The sequence below is a fragment of the Castor canadensis genome, chromosome 6 (genome assembly GCF_047511655.1).
Source record: "Castor canadensis chromosome 6, mCasCan1.hap1v2, whole genome shotgun sequence".
Lineage (NCBI taxonomy): Eukaryota > Metazoa > Chordata > Mammalia > Rodentia > Castoridae > Castor > Castor canadensis.
Window position 1 is genome coordinate 127,400,254 of NC_133391.1, and position 24,825 is coordinate 127,425,078.

Consider the following 24,825-nt stretch of genomic DNA (forward strand, 5'->3'; position numbering starts at 1 on the left):
TTCCTCCACTCCCCAAAAGGAGGCACAAAATCATGCATAAGTAGTGTTATGAATTAGTGAATGAAACTTATTTGCAAGAGTTAACTAGTTCAGAATTTGGTTCTGAAAGAGAAAATTCTGCAGCAGAAAGAGAAGGAAATGAGGCCAAGAAAGACTTAAGATCGGGGAGATTGAGTGGAATGGATGAATCCAACAGAAAAGTAGAGGCTGATAAAAAAAGAGGACAGAAATGATAAGACAGAGGTTCTTCTGGAAACATGTGGGAGCATTTTTTTGGTTGTCTCAGAGACTGAAGGGTACAATTAGCCTATAGTAGGTGAGGACAAGTAAGCTAGGCAATCCTTATTAATGAAAAAATTTCCCAGTCCAAATGCCAATAGCCTCCCATGCCCCTCAGTTTAGTCATAAATGTTTCCTTGCTATATCCTAAAAGAAGTTTTACTAATTACACAGCAGCTCAGTATGAATTGACTAACAGGGATAAAAACACATAGCTCCTCAAGTCTCAATATTTGTTTTACAAAGTAATATGTTACCACCCTACTCCATAATTTTTAATTTAAAAAAGAAAATCCAAATGAAATTATTAATGGACCATTTTAACACATGCTAGTATATGTAAAGTATTATATCTATCTTTAAAAAAGCATACAAAACTCTCAGTTACAATTAAAACACATGCACATATCACAACCAAAAATCCTTGAGTTACAGCAAGTTTTGAAGTGGGAAAAAACCATTTCCCCACCTAAATTGTAAGCTATCATTATAAACACATATGCTATAAAGACATAGATACAAATTGAGCAGAACATTACTAGGGACTCACCTTGGCTGGCATTTGCACCCTGAGGCAGAGCATTGGTTAAGTTGGGCAATTCGCTGCCATGATTTCCATCTTCCCATGGACAGACATCAACACTGTTCCATTTTTTCAGCTGTTTTAGCCAACTGGCCTTCTGCTCCAACTTGCAGTGGGGATTTAAAACTATACACATCCACAAAGCACCTAAAAGGGGAGAAAAAAGTTAACACTAATGCTAACACCTAAAGATAAATTCTAAATCACTTCAAGATTGATTCAAATCTGCCATTTTTACAACTCAATTCTTCCAATGTAAGCCACAAATCTAATATGGAATTTAACCAAAGATCCAAATATTGCTATATATAAAGATGAAATAATTTTCACAAATAATAATTATAATCACCTTCCTAAAAATTTAATAAATTGAACTATAAGATTCAACTTAAAAACAGATTCTATACATGGATACTGCAATTACACCATCTGAAATGGTTCTGCAGAAAAGTTAATTTACTTTGTAAGATTATCTTTTTGTAATAAATAAAGGCATACAATGAATACTAATCATTTCCTAGTCTCCTTATAAGAATGTGAAACTATATTATGTTCATTCATTAGTATCGCTATATATTGTATACCATAAATACACATATATATCAATGGAGTACAAATAGTTCTGAGTAAAAAAAGTCAGTAAAATAGATCTTTTAAAAATAAAATTTAAAGGCAGGCATGGTGGTGCACACCTGCAACCCCAGCAGAAGCAGGAGGATTGGAAGTTTGAGGCCAAACTGGGCTACACAATGAGACCATGTCTCAAAAAATAATAATAACTGTGAATTTTTTATTTGATGCCATATCAATAAATTACAGTAGAATCTCAAATCTTATTAAGAAACTGTTAAAATATATTGGTCTATGACAGGTAATGACAAAATTATGTTATATGCATTTATGAAAATGTCATACATAATTAAATCCACTTTTGTACAATATATGCTAATAAAATTAAAATCAATAAATTAATTAAATAAAATTCACTTAAACATACTTTCCTAAACAATTTAACCAGGAAATAATCCTTACATTATGAAATCACTAAATGTAGGTCTATCTATGAGTAAATATTAATCAAAATTTCACTAATTTTTCAAAGGAAAATCAATAATGAATTTAGAATGAATAACTCATAGTTTGAATACTTAAAATAGTAATTTTATTACTCCTTTCTACATTGTTGAAAGGAATTAACTCAACCAAATATTTCACAAGTTTTAAAAATTCAACTTTTATTTTGCTAATTTTAAAACAAGATGATAGTAGTACTCTAAAACTGTTCAAAAAAACTTTTCTTTGGAAAGGTACTTGTGTATGTGTGTTTTAATCAATTTGTGTTACCAAAGTTAATAAGAAAGGTAGGAATGAACATTGTTATATTTTATTTGTTCAAAAGAAATGCTTTACAGTCTTTCATATTTACAGCATCTGCTGTTTTACTTTATGTTGATAAAAATTGAAGTAAAAATGGCCACAACCTATCTGAGCTACAGATAATTACAATTGACATTCCTATATTTTATTGCCAATGAACACGAAACATGGTCAGTCAAGACAGAATAAGCCCACCACAGCCTCTCTCTCTTCCAATGATTATAACTAAAAACTCTGATGAAAAACAAAAATCAATAATCCAAAGATTCTGAGAAATAAACAAGAGCAAGCAGACGAGGGAGGGGAAATGAAATTTGAAGAAATAACCCATGTGGTGTGATTTTCTGTTACTTTCTCCCTTCTTTTTTTTCCTCTTGGCTTTGACATAAGATTAACCCCATTAAGGGAACTTTGTTGAGAGCAGATGCAGCCAAAACTTAAGAATAACCTCATTTACCTATTGTAAAGACTTGGAAAAGGGAACCCCAATCCAGCAACGGAGATAGGGAATTTCTCAAGTCCTGTCACAGTTCATGTGCAGGAGACAAAAACTAAGGCAGCATAGCCAAGACTTTGAAAGATGACATTGAAACCATCACCCAAACACAGCAAAACAAGTTATGGTTTGAATCTACCACTCTGGTTGATTGCTTGTTTTTAGCCATCATATTTTTTTTCAATCTCAGAGGATTTTAACAGAACTCTGACTTTCATAATACAATATTCAAAAATGTCCAGGGTCTAAAATTACTTGGCTTACAAAGAAACAGGAAAATGTGACTTATTCTCAAGAGAAAAATCAACAGATGCCAAGAAGATGAACAAGATGTTAAAATTACCAGAGATTTTATAGTGACTATTAAAAGCATTTCATGAGGTGAAGGTAAACACTAGTGAAAAGAATAAAAAGGCAGTTTTCAGAAGTAAAACACAAACTATTAAAAAGAATTCTTTAGAATTAAAAGTAAAACAAAAACAAAAACAAAAACAGTATGTGAAAGAAAAAAAATGTACTGCATGGGATCAATACCAGAATGAACATGACAAAGGGAAAAGTCAGTGAACTTGAATATGGAAATGATCTCATCTGTTATTACAGAAAAATATCTAGATGACATTAAACAGAGCCTTAAAAACAGGTGGGGAAATATCAAAAGGTTTATTAACATTTTGTATTACTGGATTCCTAGAAGAAGATGAGAAATAAAAAACATTATGAATAATGACTGGTTCTCAAATTTAGAGAATGCTATCAACTTACAGATCCCAGAATCTTAATCTTAAAAAGGGTAATCTCAAAGAAAACCATGCACAAATATGCCATAATTAAGCCACTAAAAAGCAAAGATAAAAAAAAACATCTTGAGAAATGGAAAATAAAATACCTCAAATAGAACAGTAACTCAAACAATTACAGATTTCTCACTGGAAACCATAGAGGACAGAATACAAAGGAATGTTATCTTAAAAGTGTTAAAAGAAACTGAGGTGTAAACCCAAAATTCTATTATCAGTGAAAATGTCACTGAATGATGGTGATATAAGGACATTCTTAGATTAGGGAAAATATACAGTATTTATTGTCCAAAGATCTATTCCAGAATAAATGCTAAATGAAGTTCTTCAGACTAAAGAAGAAGCAAAGATGGAACTTCAGGAATAAGGGAAGAGAAACAGAAATGATAAATATGAGTAAATCAGACTATTTTTGCCTTGTTAAGATCTCTGAATATAAGTATGAATCTTAAAAACAAAAATTTAAACACTGTCTTATGAAGTTTTAAATGCATATACATGTAATGCCCCTAACAACTACAACACAAAAGAGGGAAAGTAAAGGGATCTGTAAGATTGTTAGTTTCAACATCCCACTTAACACAGTAAAATGTTAACTCAAAGTAGACTATCAAAACTGAGGTACGCTTATGGTAAATATCACTTCCAAAATGCTACAAGATACAAAGTTCAACAGAAGTTAAATTAAATAAAAATGAAATACTTGAAAATGTGTAAATAATCCAAGAGAGTAGGAGACAGGGAACCAGAAACAGAGGGAAGGGATAAACAGAAAATAAATAATTAAATGGGAAACCTAAATTCAACCACATTGATCATCTTATAAAGTCTAAGTGGTCTAAACATACCAATTAAAAGAGGTAATCAAATAAAATTAAAAACCAAGAACCAACTTTATACTGTGTATAAGAAATCCACTATAAATATGATAGTAGATTAAAAATAAAAGGATGAAAACAAACATACCACAAGAACAGTACAAAATAAAGCTGAAGTGTATATACTAGTATTACACAATATAGACTTGAGAACAAGGGGACATTGCATAATAATAAATTTCCTCCCAAAAGATATAAATACTCCTAAATGAGTATGCTGTGCTTAAAAAAGGCTATTTTTAAATACATGAAACAAAGTGAGTAGAACTGAAAAGAAAAACCAGACAAAACTACAGTTATATCTGGAGACTTCAATATGCTTTTCTCAGTAACAAGTGGACAATTAGCAAATACCTGAACAATACTAACAGCCAACTTAACCAAGCTGGTATTTTTGGAACATATTACCTCACATTAGCAGAAGAAAACAGATAAACATAAACTTACAATTTAAAAATTCTCAAAAATAATCACTAAGAGAGTCTATATATTCTGGTCTATAAAACAAACTTGACACATTTAATAGACTGGAAATCAAAGTACACTCTGACATAATAGAATTAACTTACAAATCAAGTAATAAAAAGATCAGGAGCACCCCCAAATATCTCGAACATAAATACACTTCTAATACTTACAAATAAGTCAGTCACAAGGGAAATCAGAAACTATTATGTACTGAATGAAAATGAAAATGTATTAAAATTTGTGGTATACAGGCAAAAAGGTGTTTAGAAGGATATTTATAGCGTTAAACACTTATTAAGAAAAGGTTCAAATCAAAAATGCAAATATCCACCTTAAAATAAAGGAGAACGAGAAACCAAATCTGAAGAAAACAACTAAAGTATCAGATACCAATGAGAAAGAAAACAGACAGGGGAAAAAAGTGAATAAAATTGAAAGTTGTTCTTTAAAAATGATCAATAAAATCAATAAAGCTAACCAAATTGACTGAGGAAAAGAGAAGACACAAGCTACCAGGATCAGGAATAAAAGAAGGTACACTATTACAGATCTTAGAGGTATTATAAGGTCTACAATGAAATTATGTATATTATTATAATATAATAGCTGCAGGTGTTATAAGACTCACGATGGACTACTATGAACAATTTTAGGACCATAAATTCTACAACTGAAATAAAATGGAAAAATTTCTTGAAAGAATGAATTTCCAAAGCTCACTTAGGAAAAAATAACCGGAAGTCATATATTAAAGAAATTAATTTTCAGTTGAAAATTTCTATAAGAACACAGGTCTAGATGTTTTCCAGGAAAAGTCTACCAAATATTTAAGAAAGAAATAATACCAATTCTACGCAGTATCTTCTAGAAAATAGGAGTCAATGTGCCCAACCTTATTTTATGAGGCCAGTATTACAAATAACTATAACATTGTGGTGAAAAAAAAATTCTTCAAAAACTATTAGCACATCTAATTAAGCAGTATCAAAAAAGGTAAATACACCACAATCACATAGGGCATATCTCAGGAATGCAAGGCTAGTTCAATATTCAAAAATTAGTCTAATCATATTAACAGACTAAGGAAGAAAATCCATATAATCATCTCGATAAATGCAGGTAAAAGCATTTGACAAAGTTCAACATCCTGTCATTAAACAAACAAACAAAAAAGCTCTTAGCAAACTAGCAATAGAAAAGAACTTACTGTGAATGCTTCTCCCCTAAGATTGAAACAAGATCTTTTAAAAGTTTGTTCTTACCATATGTATTCAGCATCAGAGTGAAAGTTCTAGCTAGGCCAATAAAGCAAGAAAAGAAGGTTAAAGGCTTAGATTGAGAAAGAGAAAATGAAAAAGCTCCCACCCACAGACAACTAACCACATAAAAGCTCTAAAACTAAGTTTAGTTCTGAGCCAAACCCAAACCAAACCAAGAACAAACAAAACAAAATCCTGCAGATATATCATACAGGAACAAATGGAAATCAGGAAAGTAAAAAGTACTATTATATAAGCACCCCCAAAACATGAAATATTTGGTTTACAACTGAAACATGTATAGGGTCTCTAAGTTAAAAACTATGAAACAATGAAAGAAATAATCTTTTTTTTAAAAATGAAACTACATACATATATTTTCTACATTCATGGATTGGAAAATTCAGTATTTTTAAGGTTTCAATTATTCCCAAATTGATTTATTCAATTCAACCTCACTCAAAACCCTAAGAGGTGTTTGTGTACATACTGACAAGAATAGAAATAGAATAAACAAAACAACTCTAAAGAAAAAGGACAAAACTAAATTCAGAGCACCTGAATTCAAGACTTCCTATGAAGTTACATTCATGAAAACAGTGCCCTATTGGCTGGACAGTCATATAGGTGAATGGAACAGAATAGTGAACTCAGAAAAAGAGCTACATAAATATGGTCAATTCAAAGTTTAAAGTCAATTCAGTGGAGAAAAGATAGGTCTTTTTAACATCTATGCTGGACAATTAGATATTCATGTGAAGAAAAAAAGGAATCTAAATCCCTATTACAGACTTTATTTAAAAACTAACTTAAAATGGATCATAGACCTAAATATAACACTAAACACCATAAAACTGGTAGAAAAAAATGAGAAAGAATCTTTGTAACCTTGGGTTAGGCAGAAATAAAGCAAAACAAAAATTTATAAAGTGGGCTTCATCAAAAAGAAAAACTTTTGTTCTACAAAAGACAAAGAATGAATAGAAGTTACAGAAGAGAACACAGTATTTGCAAATTCTGTATGTGACAAATTACTTTAATCCAGGATGTATAAAGCCCTCTCAAAACTTAAGAAAATAAACAAACCAATACAAATGGAACCCCCCCTTAAAAAAAAAAAGAGCTGTGAAGACATGAAAAGACATGGAAGAAATTTAAATGCATAGTACTAAGTGAAAGAAACCAACATGAAATGATTCCAATGATGTAAAATTCTGGAAAAGGCAAAACTATGGAGACAGTAAAAAAGTCAGTGGTTGTAATACACATGTGCATGGAAGCAATACTAGGAATGTCTCTGTATAGCTATCATTACCTCAAACTAGCAAAAATGCTGTGTCTTTCTTATTGTCTCTTATGTTTTCTCATCAACAAAATTGGAGAACAAAAGGGGATAACAGGTTGTACCTGGGGGGGAGTATAGGAGAAGGGGGGAGAGATGGCCCAAACAATGTATACACATATGAATAAATGTAAAAACATTAAAAAATTATTTTACAAAAAAAAAGTCAGAGATTGCCAGAGATTTGGGAACAGAAAGATGAATAGGTAGAGAACAAGATTTTTAGGAAGGGAAACTATTCAAGAGTATGATACTGTAATGGTGCACATATGCCATTATATATTCATCCAAACCCACGGAATGTACCATACCAACTGCAAACTCTAATGTAAACCTTGGACTTTGGGTAAAATGCATCAATGTAAGATCAATGATTACAACAAATATACCACCCTGATGGAGGACATTGATAACAGGGGAGGCTATGCATGTAGGCAATTGGTATATTGGAAATCTTCACTCAATTTTTCTGTGAACTTAAAACCACTCTTTAAAAATGGCAAAAATTTTAGAAAGACATGTCACCAAAGAAGATATAAAGATAGCAAACAGAAGAGAAAAACATGTTTGATATTATTAATCATTATGAAATGCAAATTAAAATTACAATGAGATACTACTATACACATTTTATAATGACTACAATCAGAAAAAAAAAATAGCCCTAACAATAACTGCAGGCAAGGATGTAGAGCAACTGAAGTGCTAATAAAGTGCTGCTGGCCGTGTAAAATAGTATAGCCACTCGGCAAAACAAAATAGTTACCACACAACCCAGCAAGTTCACTACTAGAGATTTGCCCAAGAGAATTGAAAACTTCTCCTGGGAGGGTGGCTGAAGTGGCACAGTGCCTATCTTCCAAGCATGAAGCTCTTAATTCAAACCCCAGTACTGCCACACACACACACACACACACACACACACACACACACACACACACACCCCACACACACACACACACACACACACACACCACACACTTAAAAAATGTACCTGTTGGAGAATTAAAAACTTGTATCCAAATAAAATCCTGTGCAAACATGCTTACACAAGCTTCATTTGTAAATATAAGAGTGAAAACAATCTGAACGTTGTTTAACTGGTGAATGAATAAACTATGGTAAATGCAAGAGTATCATTCTGCAGTAACGAAAAAACTAACCACACATATCATCTCAAATGAATTATGCTCAGCGAAGGATATTTTAATGCATGTGTTTTTATAGTATTTACAGTATATTATTTTACAGTAAGTAAAACCTATTCAACCTTAAAAATTAAATAATCATTATTATAAATATTAGTCACCACTTACTGGGTGCCCACTGTATTGTTAAAGGCACTATACTTAGGGCTTTGCAATCATTTCTCATTTGCTCATTATTATAACTCTCCATAGTCATAACTGTTATTTCCATTTCAGTGTTGGGTGTCCTAGTCCATTCAGACTGCTATAACAAAATACTATAAACTGGGTGGTATATATACAGCAGTTAACATGCCTCCCAGTTCTGGGGGCTAGAAAGTCCAAGATCAAGGTGCCAGCAAATTCAGTATCCATTCCCCTTCCAAGTAGATAGTGCCTTCTTAACTGTGTCCTCAGATGACAAAAGGGGCAAACAACCTCCATTGGGCCTCTTTCATCAGGGTATAATTCCATTCACAAAACCTCAGGATCTAATCACATCTCAAAGGCTCAACCTCCTAATATTTCAACATGCGAATTTGGAGGTGTTACAAACATTCAGACCATAGCAACAAGAGAAATAAAACTCAGAGAAGTTGAGTGGTTGCTTAAAGGCAAGATCCTAAATACTTTTGGCAAATTTAAACAATGATTTCTAAGAGAAAAAAAGGAAATCTTAGATTTTCCTGCTTACATTTCTCTAATTAGAAAATTTCAATTATGCAATGAGAAATTTTTTTAAAAAGCGAAGCCTCTATTAATGCCTATAACATTCTTTTATTGCTTACCTCCCTAAAGAGAGGTTTCATTCTGAAAGGGTGTTCTTAATGTTAGATTCAAGTTCAGTGCCATAATAGATATGGTCTTTTATCTTAGCAATCATCACTACAAAAGCTGAAATTAGTCTTAATAACCAAGTTAACCAAATTGAGTAAGTCATTCTCCAAATTTTATTAATTCAGGGTCCCACTTTGTGTATTTATCTGCTTTGCCTACAACATGCCTAAAATACTTGTAGCTTTAAAAATAAAGCTCTTTGGTGATTAAACACTTCATTCTGCTATTCCTCTGAAATATTAACCCTTTTAAATATTCAGTGAAAAACAGGACAGAGCACTTGATAAGTCAGCATTTTCAGCGCCTAGCAGAGGACATGGCACCTAGTAAGGTACTACCAGTTCTTCAAAAAGGTGGTTAATTATTTGCTATGAATTACAATGAAAACAAATCAATCCTTTTAAATTGCTTTCCTAGCTTCAATACCTCAAAGTATATAATGGCAATTATCAAATCATTGGTGTGTACATCATCTAGGCACATTTCAGCTCAAGCTCTTCTGTACCACACAGCATGCTTTTACTCCTCCTTCCCACTACTCCACATAATCTGTACTCAGTGAGTTATTTTAGCTGAAAGAGGCACTGTTGGTTGAGGCAGAGTGCACCAAAACTAGGAAGGCAAACCCATCCATAAATTAAAAACAAACATTTTTCACCAAAGTAAAATAGTTCTAATCCACTTAGTTGTGTCTTAAACCTGTTCCACATTTTATATCTGTCTAAACAGTCACAGAACATGGGCAGAATTATGCAGAAGCAGAACATGAACTACCTGAAAGTTTTTTGGTTACTTCTGCACTCCACCAATGGCACAATAGAGTGCCAGTGGACTACAACCCACACTTTTTAGCAAATGTGGGCAAAACAAGAATTAACTGCACTCCTGCCATTCTTTTCTATCAAATGTTTAGATATACAAATTATCAACACCATTTCCACTCCACCCTCCCCCACCCTGCATATTACATTTCCAAGAAGAAGAAACTTTTGATCCACAAACTGATCTGGAAAGGGCAAGGTATGGATTACCAGCTGTAAGACCTTGAGCAAACTCACTTAGTCTCTCTGTGGTGTTATTTCTCTCATTGAAACAATAGTAACAATAATCTCCACCTACCTCAGAGGGCTATTTTAGACAAATTGTATAGTTCACCCTGCTCCAACAGGTGTACCCCTTGGAACCACTGTGGTAGAAGACTTCAATGTTGACAAAGTTGAGATTCAAGGTTAAAATGGAATTGGAGGGCTCAAAGTGCAAATGATACTCTGAATACCCTTTATAAACATTTTTACATTTAACCAAATAAAACAGCATATTAAATAAGCAAAAAAATCAGTGATGGTAAATACTTCTTAAACTAGTAATAATGGATTTTTGTACAATTAATTTCCATTTGCCATCCAGAAATATTTCAGTTATTCCTTTTCCTCAGTTTCAGTAACAGATTATTGAATGTGCTCCTTTTCCTGTAGATACTACTCTCTCTAGCCTTCCATGCCAGGGCCCAGAGGTATGGAGTCACTTAGAAGTCCGAGATGCTTTAAGTAATTTTATCCCTAACTTCTCCTATTGAGAAATTTATCCCCAACCCAAAGGGTTACTTAACATTTTCTCTGCCCATGGTAACTTCATGCCAAAGGATGCAGTACTGAAATCCTGTGCCAACTCTCCTTCAACCTCATCCTTCTTGGGCCTCCCAGCCTCCCTTTGTATCTTTGCCAAAACATTTCTAATCTAATATCCACTATCTCCTTTTTTTAAGTTTGAACACCCAAGATCCACAGTCTTCTATAGGAGCTCAAACTTAAATGTTATCACAACTTATTATCAGAGGGAAAAAACCCAGAAGTCAAATAAGGGGAAGTTTGGCATAAGGAGAATACAGAAAATGGAGATGTATGATACTCTTGGACTTTATGATGCTATTTCCTATAATTTGGATTCAATTCTGAGGAGCATCCAACTTAGTCCAATTCAAGGGTCAACTAAAATGTAAGAATTTCAGCTTTACATATAATTATATTTTACATTTCTGGGGACATTTGGCATTTAGAGAATAACCATTAAAGGAAGTGGAAAGGAAGTCCAATTCATAACCACTCTCCTGGTTGTTTATTCAAAACTACCCTAAAACTTGGCAGAATACATCAGCATGTATCATTATACCTCACAATTCTGTAAGTTCACAAATTCACTCTTTTCCACTTTTGCCCCACCCTATAACATCCTCTCCACATAGATACAATGAGTTTTTCCATAGCGTTGAAGTCCCAGGACAGCCAGACTTCTTATACAGAAATTCAGAGCTCTAATACGTCAATAGACAGAGAGTAGACGCTGCCAGTTACTTAAGGCTTGGACCCAGAAACTGGCCCAATTATACCTCTGCCTTATTCTTTTGATCAAACTTTTATAAAAATTGCCCAGATTTCAGGAAGGAAACATCTCAATGAGAGTAACAAAGAATGTGTGGCCAATCTTCAAATCTATCAAAATTACCATGAAAGATAAAGAATTCTTTTAGATGGTGAAATGGAAAACTAAGCTACTTGTCATTTATTTGTCACATGTGAATATTCTTTTCTATTGTGGTAATTTTTTAAATTATTTTCTCTTTTCAATAAAATAAATACTTGCTATAGTCTTGCTTGAAGTTATAAATTAACTATTCAGGGTTAAGAAATCAATTATTTAATTAAATTTATAAGACATTTAGATTTGTAAGAACAAATGATTTTTCTACATTATCCATTACCATATAACTTTTAAGGATAATAGTGATGTCTTTAAGATTTCAAATTTAAGAAATTTATGTCAAGTTCTAAGTGTGTATTATTGTAGTACAAGTTTAAGTATCATATACACATATTCCACAACCTGAATCTATTCACCACAAACATTAGCCTTTCTCACTGTTATTTTTCCCCCCTCTAAAATATGGCTTCACTTTGTAGAATGGTAGTTTTCAATTAGGGTGACCCTGCTACCATATTTGGCAATATATGGTATAATTTTGGTTGTCATGAAAGAAGGGATGTTGTTAATGGCATGTAGTGTGTAAGACTCAGAGATGTTGCTAAACATCCCATCCACAACAAAGAATTATCCAGCCTAAATACACCATTTATGAATATGTGGGGTGTGTGTATGTATAAAAGTGTGCATATATGTGTATATACACATACACATATATATATGAATGTTAGTTAAAATAATCAAACAAATCATTCAACACTTAAAAAACAGCTGTAAGTCAAGAAAAAAAAGGCATTATAAAACCTTAACAATATAAAAGGTATCCCAACACACATTGTAGTATTATTAACTGCTGGTTTATATGCTAATTTTTATCCCTTGAAGGACAATACTAACAATATCAAGCTTCACATGCTGGGTTTCTAATTAGATTCTACATTTAAAGTTTTTAAATGTCTATATTTAGGGTACAAAGATTGCTCTGTTTCATTTGGCTAACATTTCTAAAAGTGAATGGCATCTACATTTATTTACCTAACAATAACTGCTGCCATTTACTGGCTCTTTACCTCACACTAACCCTGTACTAAACATTTTACAGACATTATCACCCTCACAGAAGAAAAGCACTACCTTATAGACAAGAAAACTGAAGCACAGAGAGGTTGTGTTGTTATTAAAGATAGGAGCCAGGATCTGGTCCATGGCCTATCTTCCCCTCCAAATCAATATTCTTAGCACTGCGGTGTTTAGCCTTCTATTCAGCTTACATAGAAAATTCTTTATAAGTTAAGATTCATTTATGCAAATTTCAAAATTAATGATTTTAGTCTTTTGACAAAATAATTTCATTCCTCTTATTTCACCAGTATAATACAAATAGTATATTCTTCAACTAAAATTATGAAGTATCCTTAAATGTACTTTATTTAACCACATGTTCTCTTATACTTAGAACATCTCTCCCACTTGGAAGAAAGTACATCCAACAAAAAAAACACAGGTCCATCTAAAAAGAGCCTAATTAAATAAAAGAAAACTGACAGGCAGAGCAAATAATTTCACTGTAGATTAAAACAGGAGATAAACAACCAAAAGCCCAACTTATGATTCAAGATTGATTATTCAAGTCAGAAGATACCTGTTTTCTCTGAAAACATTATGATCAGCTCTATTAGAGTTAGGTCCACATGAGCCTTGGAAGTGTTTGTAAATCTTGCTCTACTCCCTATTTTCCAGTAAGGTCACTAAGTGTATAAAGGTACTGGAGAAAACTCAGGGAGAGTGATAGTGGGAAGCAGGGGTAGGTCAATGGGGGACAGATGAGCAGAACGACCAACACCACCTTACTAAGGGAGAGTAAGAAAGGTCAATGGTTGCATTTCCCTTTGTCACAAATGTAGAAAAATGAAGGCTGTTGTATGGAAAGTTTAATTTCTACATTTTAGTGATGCATATTCTTGTGAGGTAGCAACAGGCAAAGTGAAATAATCATGTTTGGTATTTCCAAAGAAAGGTTATAAAACAATTTATAATATATATCATATTTGTTTTTGTTCTCAGAGGTTATTATAATAGTCTAGAATTTCATGTGTAATCCAATTAGTTTTCCAATTAAATAGTTTTACTTATGTAGAGGCCATGAAATGCCTAACTGCAGTCATAAGTAGATCAATGGCATAATTAGTTATGCTAGCAAAACTATAGTCACAAAATTTCTTAGGTCAGACCACACTAAAACTGTGACCTATATTATTACAGTATTATTATTGGTATAATACAATTATAACATGTCTGTCCTCACGTTTTGAAAATAAGCCTGACAAAAACATTCTTATTTAACAGGCTAGTTTTTAATTCATTAAAACATTTCTGGAAAATTTTCAAAATAAAACCTCAAGGATACCATTAAAAGAGTTTTGAGATTGTGTAGGTCAAGCAGGGCTAAATCCTCAGCTAAATGACACACAATTGCTTTCCACTTAACCAGGTGCTGAGAAAATTCTAAAATAAAACATCTATCTGTTTTTGTTTTCAAGAAAGAAAATATAGCATGAATATTCCAAAGCAGTAACTGGTATTCTGGTTAGTGTTCCTTTCACGTAAAGCTGTGGCCCTTATCTAATAAATAGTCTTCCCATCCCATCTGACTTGTCAATGCCAGCAGTCAACATGCAAGATTCATCAAAAGCAGCCTAACCTCATTAGGAGTCTGTTTCCATAGAAGATCACAGAGCCAGTTTTTCTACTCCTCAAACATCCTTCTCCATTTTAAGGGAGGGCAGAAGGAAAGGAAAGAGGGGGAAAGAGGAGGCGGAGCAAGAACAGAGAGAGGCATAGTGGCAGATGATTTCCTATTTTGAGATATGGAAAGAGAAGTCAATAGGTGGTAAGGTGAAGGAATGTGAACTGTAAGAACATTTTTCATGTGTTCTGAATTAGCTACATAACTAAGGCATCTTCATAAATAGTTCCCTGGATTGTCAATGGTCCTGACTCCAAGTTGCTATAAATCTTTTTTCGAAGAGATTCAATTGACACGTAACAGTGTCTTTCACTAGTGACTTATTTCTAATATGAAATATATCAGATCTACTCTCAAAATTTTCTGAAACATGTCCTACATTATATGGCCTTATTTCTACAGTGGTCTTAAGCTGTCTTAGGCTGCCTTTTATTTCTCATTTATTTACAAGGTTTCCTGACTAGGCTTTAAGACTTTAAGCTCCCCAAAAGTAGTACCTAACACATGGCGCTGCAAACAGAAGGTTCTTATTAATTTGCTTGCTATTCTGGCATAGCACTTAATGGTTCACCGTCCAAATTTATGTATAAATGCTTCCCCGAGCCAGTGTACAAAAATATTCCTTTCATTTTGCATGGAGAACAAATTTTAGGACAAAAGACAATCAAGAACCTTTCTGAAAAATAATCAAATTTACCAGTGGTTATCATTGTAGAATACTGATTGTCAAGGTAACGCTTTAGCACTATATAGGTAGCACTATATTATATAAATAGAGAGGGATATATATATATATATATATATATCTTTCAGAAGATAGAATATAGAATTCTTTCAGAATTCTGTCTGATTAGAACTGTAATTTTGTTCATAAAAACAAAATTTCTGAGTTCAGAAAGAACCTATGATGGGTGTTGTGTTTCTTAGACAACAGAATGCTTCATTTCGCTCTAATTCATTCTATTACTGAATTAAACTTTGATGTATTGGTCTTGACAAGTGCTTCATGCTGACTGTATTGTGTATGATAGTATAATCACTCCCCATGCATTTCCCACTGGCTGGCTGATTAATGCAATAGATTACCTGCAGCAATGATAGCAAGGGGGAGGCAGTACCCTTCTGTACTTTAAACTGTTTGCATTTCAGTATGTGTGCTCATGCATACATGCGCACCTATGAATATACTGCATGTGCACAGAAAAGGCTAGATAAAGCAGAAGAGAAGGAAAAGAGAAAATTGTGAAGATTAATGCCTTTCCACTGTTGTTTTACTATAAAAAATACTTGTGTTTCTTAATGCTTCCAAGGAGATGTATAGCATACTTTCAATTACTTATTCATTTTTTTATTCACAATTATTTACTGAGCATCAACTATATGTCAGGCACATTTCTTCACCCTTATAGGAAAAACAGTATTTCTAAAAAATGTTACTTTCAGTGTTCTAATCAGTGGAAGGGAGTGAAATGATCAAATGGACAATAATACAGAGATTTTTAAAAGGATGGTTATGAAATTAATTTCAATGTCCCCAAAAAGACAGCAACTAACAAGACTATTAGTATTAAATACATTGAGTAGTTTAATGGTTTCAAAACAAATCTCTCTGATTCCTTGGTCTACATGTGTTGAAAAGAACATCTTCTTTGTATGATCAACCTGTTTGTGTGAACAGGTTGCTATGTTCATCTCATTGTAGCTGGGTAGCAACAATGTGAAAGCATTCTTCCTAACAGAATTTTCTGTCAGTTCCAAGCTTATATTTTACCCACATGCCTTGTTTGGGACCTTTCCATTTAACACTTTATCCTTGCTCATACACAAAGGATGACTGTGACTTCCAATTTAAGTCAATTCAAGATCTGTCTGACTCCTCCTTTATGAATCCTTCTCACTCTATTCTCTAGGCTAGCTGAAGCAAAAATTTAAATCTACTAATGTCTCCCAGAATGAAAGGGGCTGGGGAGTACAACCTATGTCAACAAGGTCTAGCTGGTCATGGAGAATGATGGAGGGGGTGAATTCAACTATGATATATTTGATATATTGTAAGAACATTTATAAATGCTACAATGTACCCTTAGCACAACAATAATTAACAAATAAATAAATAAACAAACCAACCAATCAGAGATTTGGCTTTCTATTTCAAAGTTAATCTTTGCAACAGAAAGCATACAGTTGAGTCAGTTAGTCAGTTAGTTGTTTTAAATAACTACTATCATTGCTCCTGGCTGCTCTGTCACCAAGTCAAGGTCTGAAAAAATAGCCCTAAGACCAGTTATTAATTCACTTGAGCCAATTAAAAGGCGTCAGTATTTACTATAGAGGCCATATTCTTATTTCAGTTTTGGAATTTTTAAATAATTCACTAAAACAATGTTATGCAATTATCAGACAAGTCTTTAGCAGCCTCACAAAAATTCATTTGCTTCAAATCATTTAGCATCCTGCCTTCCTCTAAAGTATGCACGAGAAAGTTATTTACATAGAGGAGTGACTAAAAGTTTACTGAAGTTGGTGATTATCAAGAATGTACTTGTCATTTAAGAACCCTTTCATTTCAGAACAATGTCCATGGAAAGCCTAGTATGTAACATAGAAAAAGTCACATTGCTATGCTTAAGTAGGACCAACCTCCTCTCTTCGGTATTCTCCTCATCCCCCAAGGGCTCTGCTAGACAGTAATTGAACACCATACCCCCTGCCTGAGAATACCATTTCTCATTTCATTGGTTTAAGTTGGCTTAAGTTAACAGTGATAACATCTGTAAAGCACCTTACTTGGTGTCAGCACACATTAAGAGCAGCCTAAATAGCTACTTTTGCCTACCCTCAGCTTCCCCTTTCACTCCAGCTCCTTGCATCCTTGATTCCCTACAAAGCCCTTGAGAATCCCACAGATCTTAAGATGAGACTTCTCAGACCTTGTTAATTTTTCTATGATGCCCAAAATGCTAAAAAAGAAAATTTCCCAGCTTGTATTTCTTCATTTTCACCCTCCCTCTTCCTCTCTACCCTACCATGACAATATTCTCTAGGACTGACAATCTAACAAGTAGAGTTCCCTGGCCAGATTTCCCTTTGGTGACTATTTCTTGAGGGAAAAAAACAGTATTAAATCTTAGGAGATGGGAAAAGTAAGGACAGAACTTTTCTAGAACTTTGGGGGTGAGGGAGACACATACCAACTTTGAAATTCCTGTTATCCACTAATGTAAGAAGAATGTCTACCACCAATGGGCTCATGTTACAGACAGAGAAGTAACATAAAACAAAGTAACTAAAACCAATTCTTGGTATAAATAATGCTACCAGCATACTATACATTTATGGTAATACTAAAATATTATAATGAACTAAAGGCATCTTAATTCCTAGCCAAATCACTACATTTACAACAGAATTTTACAAAAACACACACTGGGGTGATCAAGGCAATTATCTAAATTATATAAAATTGTTACAAATTATCTAATTGTACATCTAAATAATTTAAATAATGAATATCATTAAGAATCTCCAACAGGTTGGGTATCAGAATCAACTGACATAATGATCTCTTTTAATCCTAAGAGTGTATCATTTTCTATTAATATGCATTTAAAAATTTTCCCTTATTTACATTCTTCCCCATATTGAATAATCAAACCCCAGAAACTGAGGTCAAGAGTAGGACAGTCCACAGTCTTAAAAAGAAGTATGTGTCATAAGTTTTTACACTGCACAGAAATCTACATTCTCTCTTTTGGCTAACTTCTGACACAAACTAGAAATGACTTTGTCTATGTAAAGAAGCAGAGAATATAAACTCCTTTTCCCACCCCCACAGTACAGCAGAACTCAGAGGCCTCTGACCTTTCAGTTTTAGGAGAAAAAGTCACAGGACTGCACAATCAGAGAAAGTACTGAGGCCCAGGTAACAGACACAGCAGCAGATAGGTGTTCTAAGAACAATGCTTGAAGGAAGCAGAGCAATACAATTGACAAAATCCCTGTATGTAGAGGGCAGAAAAGGAGACCAAGATAGGAGAATACTTCCCATTCTAGAGCAGGACATCCCAGATGCAGGAGGACTCCTCAGAGACTACAGACCATGCTGATCAATCCATGCTGGCAACTCTGTTATAATAATTAGGGCCAGATATAGGCTAGGGTAAAGACAGTGAGTAAAAGATCTTCACTGGCTCCTTACCAAAGGGGACTAGAAAACGCGATCAGAACTACACTGAATCCCATCTGCAGCATGTAGTGTCTGTATTTATGATACGCTTATTAAGTTGATATATAATACCACTCTCAACCACATGTATTTGGCTATTCTCCATTGATGTGTTATCTGAAGTTAGAGTTCCATGGGTACAGACGGGCAACTAGACTGCACTACGCAAGCTCAGCCAACTACTGCCACCTGGATGGTGGCATCATGGGTAGACAGATAAACAGGCTGACAATGTTTAGTTTGGTGGTTAAGTTTTTGAAGTCACCGACACACGGAATCAAATCCCTGTTCTGTTACTAGGACCTCAGGCCAAGTTCTGTAGCCTCCTTAAGCTTCAGTTTCCTTGCCCGTAAAATTAGGGCTAGTAATTATCCCTATTTCATAAGGTTGTTTTAAAGATTAAATAAAACAACACATGCAATTAATCACTAAGCATAGTACCTGACAAGTAAGTATTGGCAACTATGTAATTATTAGTAGTTGACCAAAATGGGACCTAAAACAAAGCAAAAATCTAGGTCGTATGGTATCTGTGTACTTTCTCCCTCTCCTCTTTTAAGTAACAATGAAGACCCAAGACAATCCACAAAATGGGAAAAAAATCTTCACCAGCTATTCAACAGGTAAGGAATTAGTATCCAGAATATAAAAAAGCTCAAAAAACTAAAAAAGTGAATGAACAAATAATCCAATTAATAAATGAGCAAACGAACAGATAGTTCTCAGAAGACATACAAATGTCTAATAAATACATGAAGCAATGTTCAACATCCCTAGCCATAAAGAAAATGCAAATCAAAACTACACTAAGATTCCATCTCACCCCAGTCAGATTGACCATCATCAAGATAACAAATACAAATGCTGGTGAAGACATGGAGATGGGGTGTAACTATTATAGAAATCAGTATGGCAGTTCCTCAAAAAACTAAAAATAGAATAAAACTAAAAATAGCATAAAACTAAAAATAGCCATTCCACTCTTGGGCATGCATCTGAAGGAGCACAATTCAATATACAAGAGAGATATCTGCATACCCATGTTTACTGCAGTTCTTTTCACAACAGCCATGCTGTGGAAACAGCTGAGGTGCCCAACCACCAATGAGTAGATAAAGAAAATATAATACACACAAACACACACACCACAGATTATTACTCAGCCATAAAAAATGAAATTATGTCATTTATAGGAAAAGGAATGGAATTGGAGATTACCATGCTGAGATAAGTCAAGCTCAAAAACGCCAAATGTCCAAGTTCTCACTCATTTGTGCAACCCAGATCTAAAGTGATGATGACTATGATGATGGAACATGAATGTATATGGGGGACTGTCTGGAGCTGATCAGAGGGAGTGGGGAGAGGGGAAAGGAAAGGATACTGAGGGGTGAACAGGAAGCAAATACACTACATATGCACATATGAAGACAAAATGAAACCCACCAAACACTGTTTGAAAAAGGAGGAAGGAGGAAGTATTAACACTACTTCTCTACAATTCAATACCATGAACATTTTCTAAGACCATAGTAAGTTCAATCTGAACAAATCTTTGTACTAATTTGTAATAAAATTACTCTATTAAGGTCTCCTGACCTTAATTAAATTAAGTCATATGACTTATATTAAGTCATATGACAGTCATATGACTGTTTAATTTATCATGACTTGTAATGTGTGCATCTCTCTGCTCCCTCCTTACTGCTAGTACCATCACCAACACTAAAATCAAATATCAAATAAATAATTCTCTAGACATAGTAAGTACTTAATACCTACTAGTAGAAAGACTACTGAAAAATAGTAAGACTTCTAAAAAGAAGGGTAAGAAGGCATCAATAGTGGTTTATTATGGTATTCACCTTGTGCCTGGGGAAGACAAACTGGTAGATGACAAGCAATCCCTGATACGTAGTTCAGAAGGACTGCATTCTATATTGACAGCTATTTGGAAGTTTCCAAGTCTGTGTCATCTTTTTGCTGCAAGGGAGTTCTAGGAAATGTTCGTTTCTCTAAGGCACTAATAAGAGGTAACTCCTTATGTGGCAAACCACTTGGGAATGCTTTCTAGTTCTTCAGGAGAAGCAATGACTCCTGAACCATTTACTAACCACCAACAACTTTAAAATGTGGCAAGCCTAAGTTTGTTTGAATTTACCACAGAAACTAAAGGCACAATGGGGACCATTACTAAGCCTACCGTTTTCAGAGATTGAATGGCATTCCCCTGAAATTTCTCCAAAATTACCTCCACAGCAGCATATTTAAAATCTTATTTGTAGCTGTACACAAAGACCCTCCTAAATTACTTAAAGTATTCATTTTAAATGTGTGACTTAAGCATGTATTTTCCACCTTACTCATGAATAATGTGGGTAGGTGCAGAAGAATCATTACTTATGTAGGGGATGGGAGGTAGATAGCATTCTGGGTCACTGAAGCAGGTAAATTTTAGTATTTTGCAATAAATGTGGTCCCAATAGATGGGCTGAGTTCTCTACCACTTTAGATTTCCAGACTCCAAGTGCCCTGAATCTATACTTTATGCAGTCTAGCATCTGCCCCTGGAACATGAGATCTACTTCCTAGTTTTTACAATGAAATTCAAACTAAGACGAAACATCTAACTGTGGCTCTTTTTGCTCACACAGAGTTAGATCCCCACAAGAGAGTATGTGAAAAGAACTGAAAGAGCCACCATCTTTTTCTTATCAAGTAAGTGAGCAAGCTCAGCACAGCTAGGCTCTTGGGGTGGTAGCACATCCTCTCCCTATTATACAGGATTCACGTGCTAGGGAGGAAAGCTAAGTGCTTAAAACTTGAGGAAAACTATATTATGTAATACCTGAAAGTCAAAATTTAAGAATTTTTCCCTGTGATGAAACTGTAATTAAATTTTATTTAACTGTTTCCTCTAATGACATTCATTTTAATTAGGTTTTAATAGACTGGCAGCCACAACCTATAGTTTTATGAAGCAAAGTGAAATTACAGTCTAGGAAGACATTTAAGGGGAAAGAGACCCATCAACACAGATGAGAGGTCACAATATATCCCTGCATCCCTGAAGACTCCCACAGTAATTAAGTGTACTGAACAGACAGTCATTAGGACTAACAGTGGGTGTGCTTGCCACCAATCAGCACTGGGTTGTTCTTTGAATCCATGAGTTATTTTGGGGATCTGCTCTCCATAAAAAAACGTATGTCACAGAATAAAGACTGCAACCACTGATGTGTGTGTTCTACAGCTTCTACCAAATGTGCAGCCTCTGCACCATTACAACGGGGCTTTCTGTCTTAGATTATAATACGCACTTTTTCTTATGGTTATGATACAACGTTACTCATCTTGAGAACATTGCCTTATGTTTGGGAAAATGAGTATCATGTACAGAAAGCAAAATTAGTATTTGAAAAGCTGATTTATATACAAGATAAATGTATCTACAAATGAGATGCAAAAAATAAGAATCTTAATAGTATACATCTGTATCTATTTCATACTGCATTACGAAAATCAGGAAGCAAATCACAAAAATTAATTCAGACCAAATGAGTATCACTTATATTAGAAAAGAAGAACTGATAATAATCAGTCCCTTTGTTAGTTGGAGGATGGGGGAAGAAATGGGCCACCATTATGGCTACCATAAACAAGTCTGCATGTTTATTGAAAGGAAAAAGGTTTAAAATATGTGTTATTTTTAAAACTAATTTTGAAACAGCATATTTTTATAATGCTGTTAATATAATCAGAAAGTTATAAATCTTGAGGAGGGGCTACTGGTCCTAGGAAAAGATTTTATAATCTTTTGGCTGACAATCTGATGGCTCCAAATCACTGCCAAGTAGCAGCGTGACTTGGCTAAGATGCTCTTACGTACACTTTCATCAGATAATGGCTTTCATGCCAGGAATCTTTTTTTTTTTTTCCTGGTGTACTGGTCAGTACCAGAAATGGACCCATTGAATCCACCAGTGCTAAAGAGTTAAGCATCTGAGATTTAATTTAACAGTTTCAGCTTTATTAAGCTGTCACAGAGCAGCCCCACTTTGATAACAGTAGCTGCTCCAATTATGGCTTGGTTTAGGGTTGACAAGTATAATGATTCATTCGTGGCACATGAGAAGCAATAAAAGGTTGTTTTGCATTACAGCTTTAAAAATGTGGGCACTTTTTTCATTTAATTTGTCACTTAGCTTTTGCTAAGAGGACATTTAAATTGCAGTAAAAGGCAAATGGGGCTTTTAGTTTAAATGTAATCCCCATATTTAAATGATCTGTAATGGTGCAGTGTTGGAGTGGGAACACTATTGTCTCACAGTGGGTCCTGATGGTGACATGTGACATTTGTATTCAGGACCTGTATTATCCATGTGGCTAAAGGGCTTCCAATTTCATTTCACAGCCAGAAGCCTGCAGAAAACACCAATTAACTTGCAGATCCCATTTGCTGACAAAACTCAGCCTCTTCTCAATGTCTGGCATCTGGCAGTGCTCAGCATTTAATTCCAAAGCAGAGCCTTGAAGCAATGTGAGCCCTGTGTAGGGGCACAAAGTCAAATTCCCCTATTTTATTAAGAAGCAAAAGCCTTTCCTTTGTAGTTCCTTTTGTAGTCTAGAAGGAACTTTTAGTTAACTTTTTGGTGAATGAATATTAAGATGTTAGAGCTATTGTTACTTTAATATGGGATTCTTCCTGGGACTCAGATACTATTAAAATAGCAAGCAACCTCTGCTTACCATCAGAGTACACAGGAACATTTCTAGCAGTCTACCAATGATTTAGGGTGGGGTAGAGGAAACACAGTACAAAAAGTTATGTTCTTCATTCTGCTCTGAAATCAAAGAACTTGTATAAAAACTTGGTTCTTAATTAGAAAGTAGTCCACTGGTTTTACCAGTATAATACACTGGTAAAAACTTTTTTTTTTTTTTTGAGAATTTATACTTTTGACTGAAGGGGTGACATACACAATTTTCAAAACCAACTCAGAAAAAAGTGAGATTTGCCTATTTGCATGTGAACAGTGCAAATCTTATTTTGACTATATGATATGTACTTTTTTATGCTAACTGAAATACCCAGGTGGCATTTTCTTCCAAATCAATTATCAATTATTTGTAATTCTATGTTTTCTAGGCACCAAAACTCTTTAAATTTTATTTTCTTGGTAGTAATCCAGTGATATTTCCTTAATGGATCCCCTTCATTATAGTTTTTTGTTTTTTTTTTTCCGGTGGTACTGGGATTTGTATATGGGGCTTTGCCTTGCAAAGCAGGCACTCCAGTCCATTTTGCTATGATTATTTTGGAGATGGGGGTCTCATGAACTTTTTTTCCCAGGCTGGCCTTGAATCTTGATTCTACTATCTCAGACTCCCAGGCATGAGCCACCAGCACCCGATCTCATTATAGTTTTTTAATGCTAGTCCTTTTACCTTTATAAACCAGCTAGTCAATTCAACATGCACTACAGAGATATAAGTTAAAAAGGGTTTACGGTCCAAGCCAGCCTGGGCATAAAACAAGACCCTATCTCAAAAATAGCCAATGCCAAAAGGGCTGAAGAAATGGCTCAAGTGATAGAGTACCTGCCTAGCAGGTCCTTAGTTCAACCCCCAGTACCCACCCCTCCTTAAAAAAAAGGACCAAGAGTTTCTATCTGTAGCCAAGTTCCTGAACACACATCCTACTAATAGGAAAAAGGAAACACTAATGTCAAACTCTTTACCAACTTGTTGTATAATTCGATATCATACTACGTCATCTTCTGGAAGTCTTCTAACCTCCCTGGACTTCAGTTTCCTCATCTATAAAATAGTTTGTATCAAAAGCCCCTTCTAGTTATGAACATGCAGAA

At 34.3% G+C, this 24,825-nt stretch overlaps 1 protein-coding gene across 1 annotated transcript in view; it reads right to left on the minus strand.

Annotated features, from left to right (window-relative positions):
• Zswim6 (zinc finger SWIM-type containing 6) overlaps positions 1–24,825 on the minus strand; it is a 191,178-nt gene that overhangs the window by 22,801 nt on the left and 143,552 nt on the right. Inside the window, exon 5 of the mRNA XM_074077432.1 lies at positions 830–1,009. Coding sequence (XP_073933533.1) covers positions 830–1,009 — 180 coding nt within the window. The remainder of the gene's footprint in view (positions 1–829; positions 1,010–24,825) is intronic.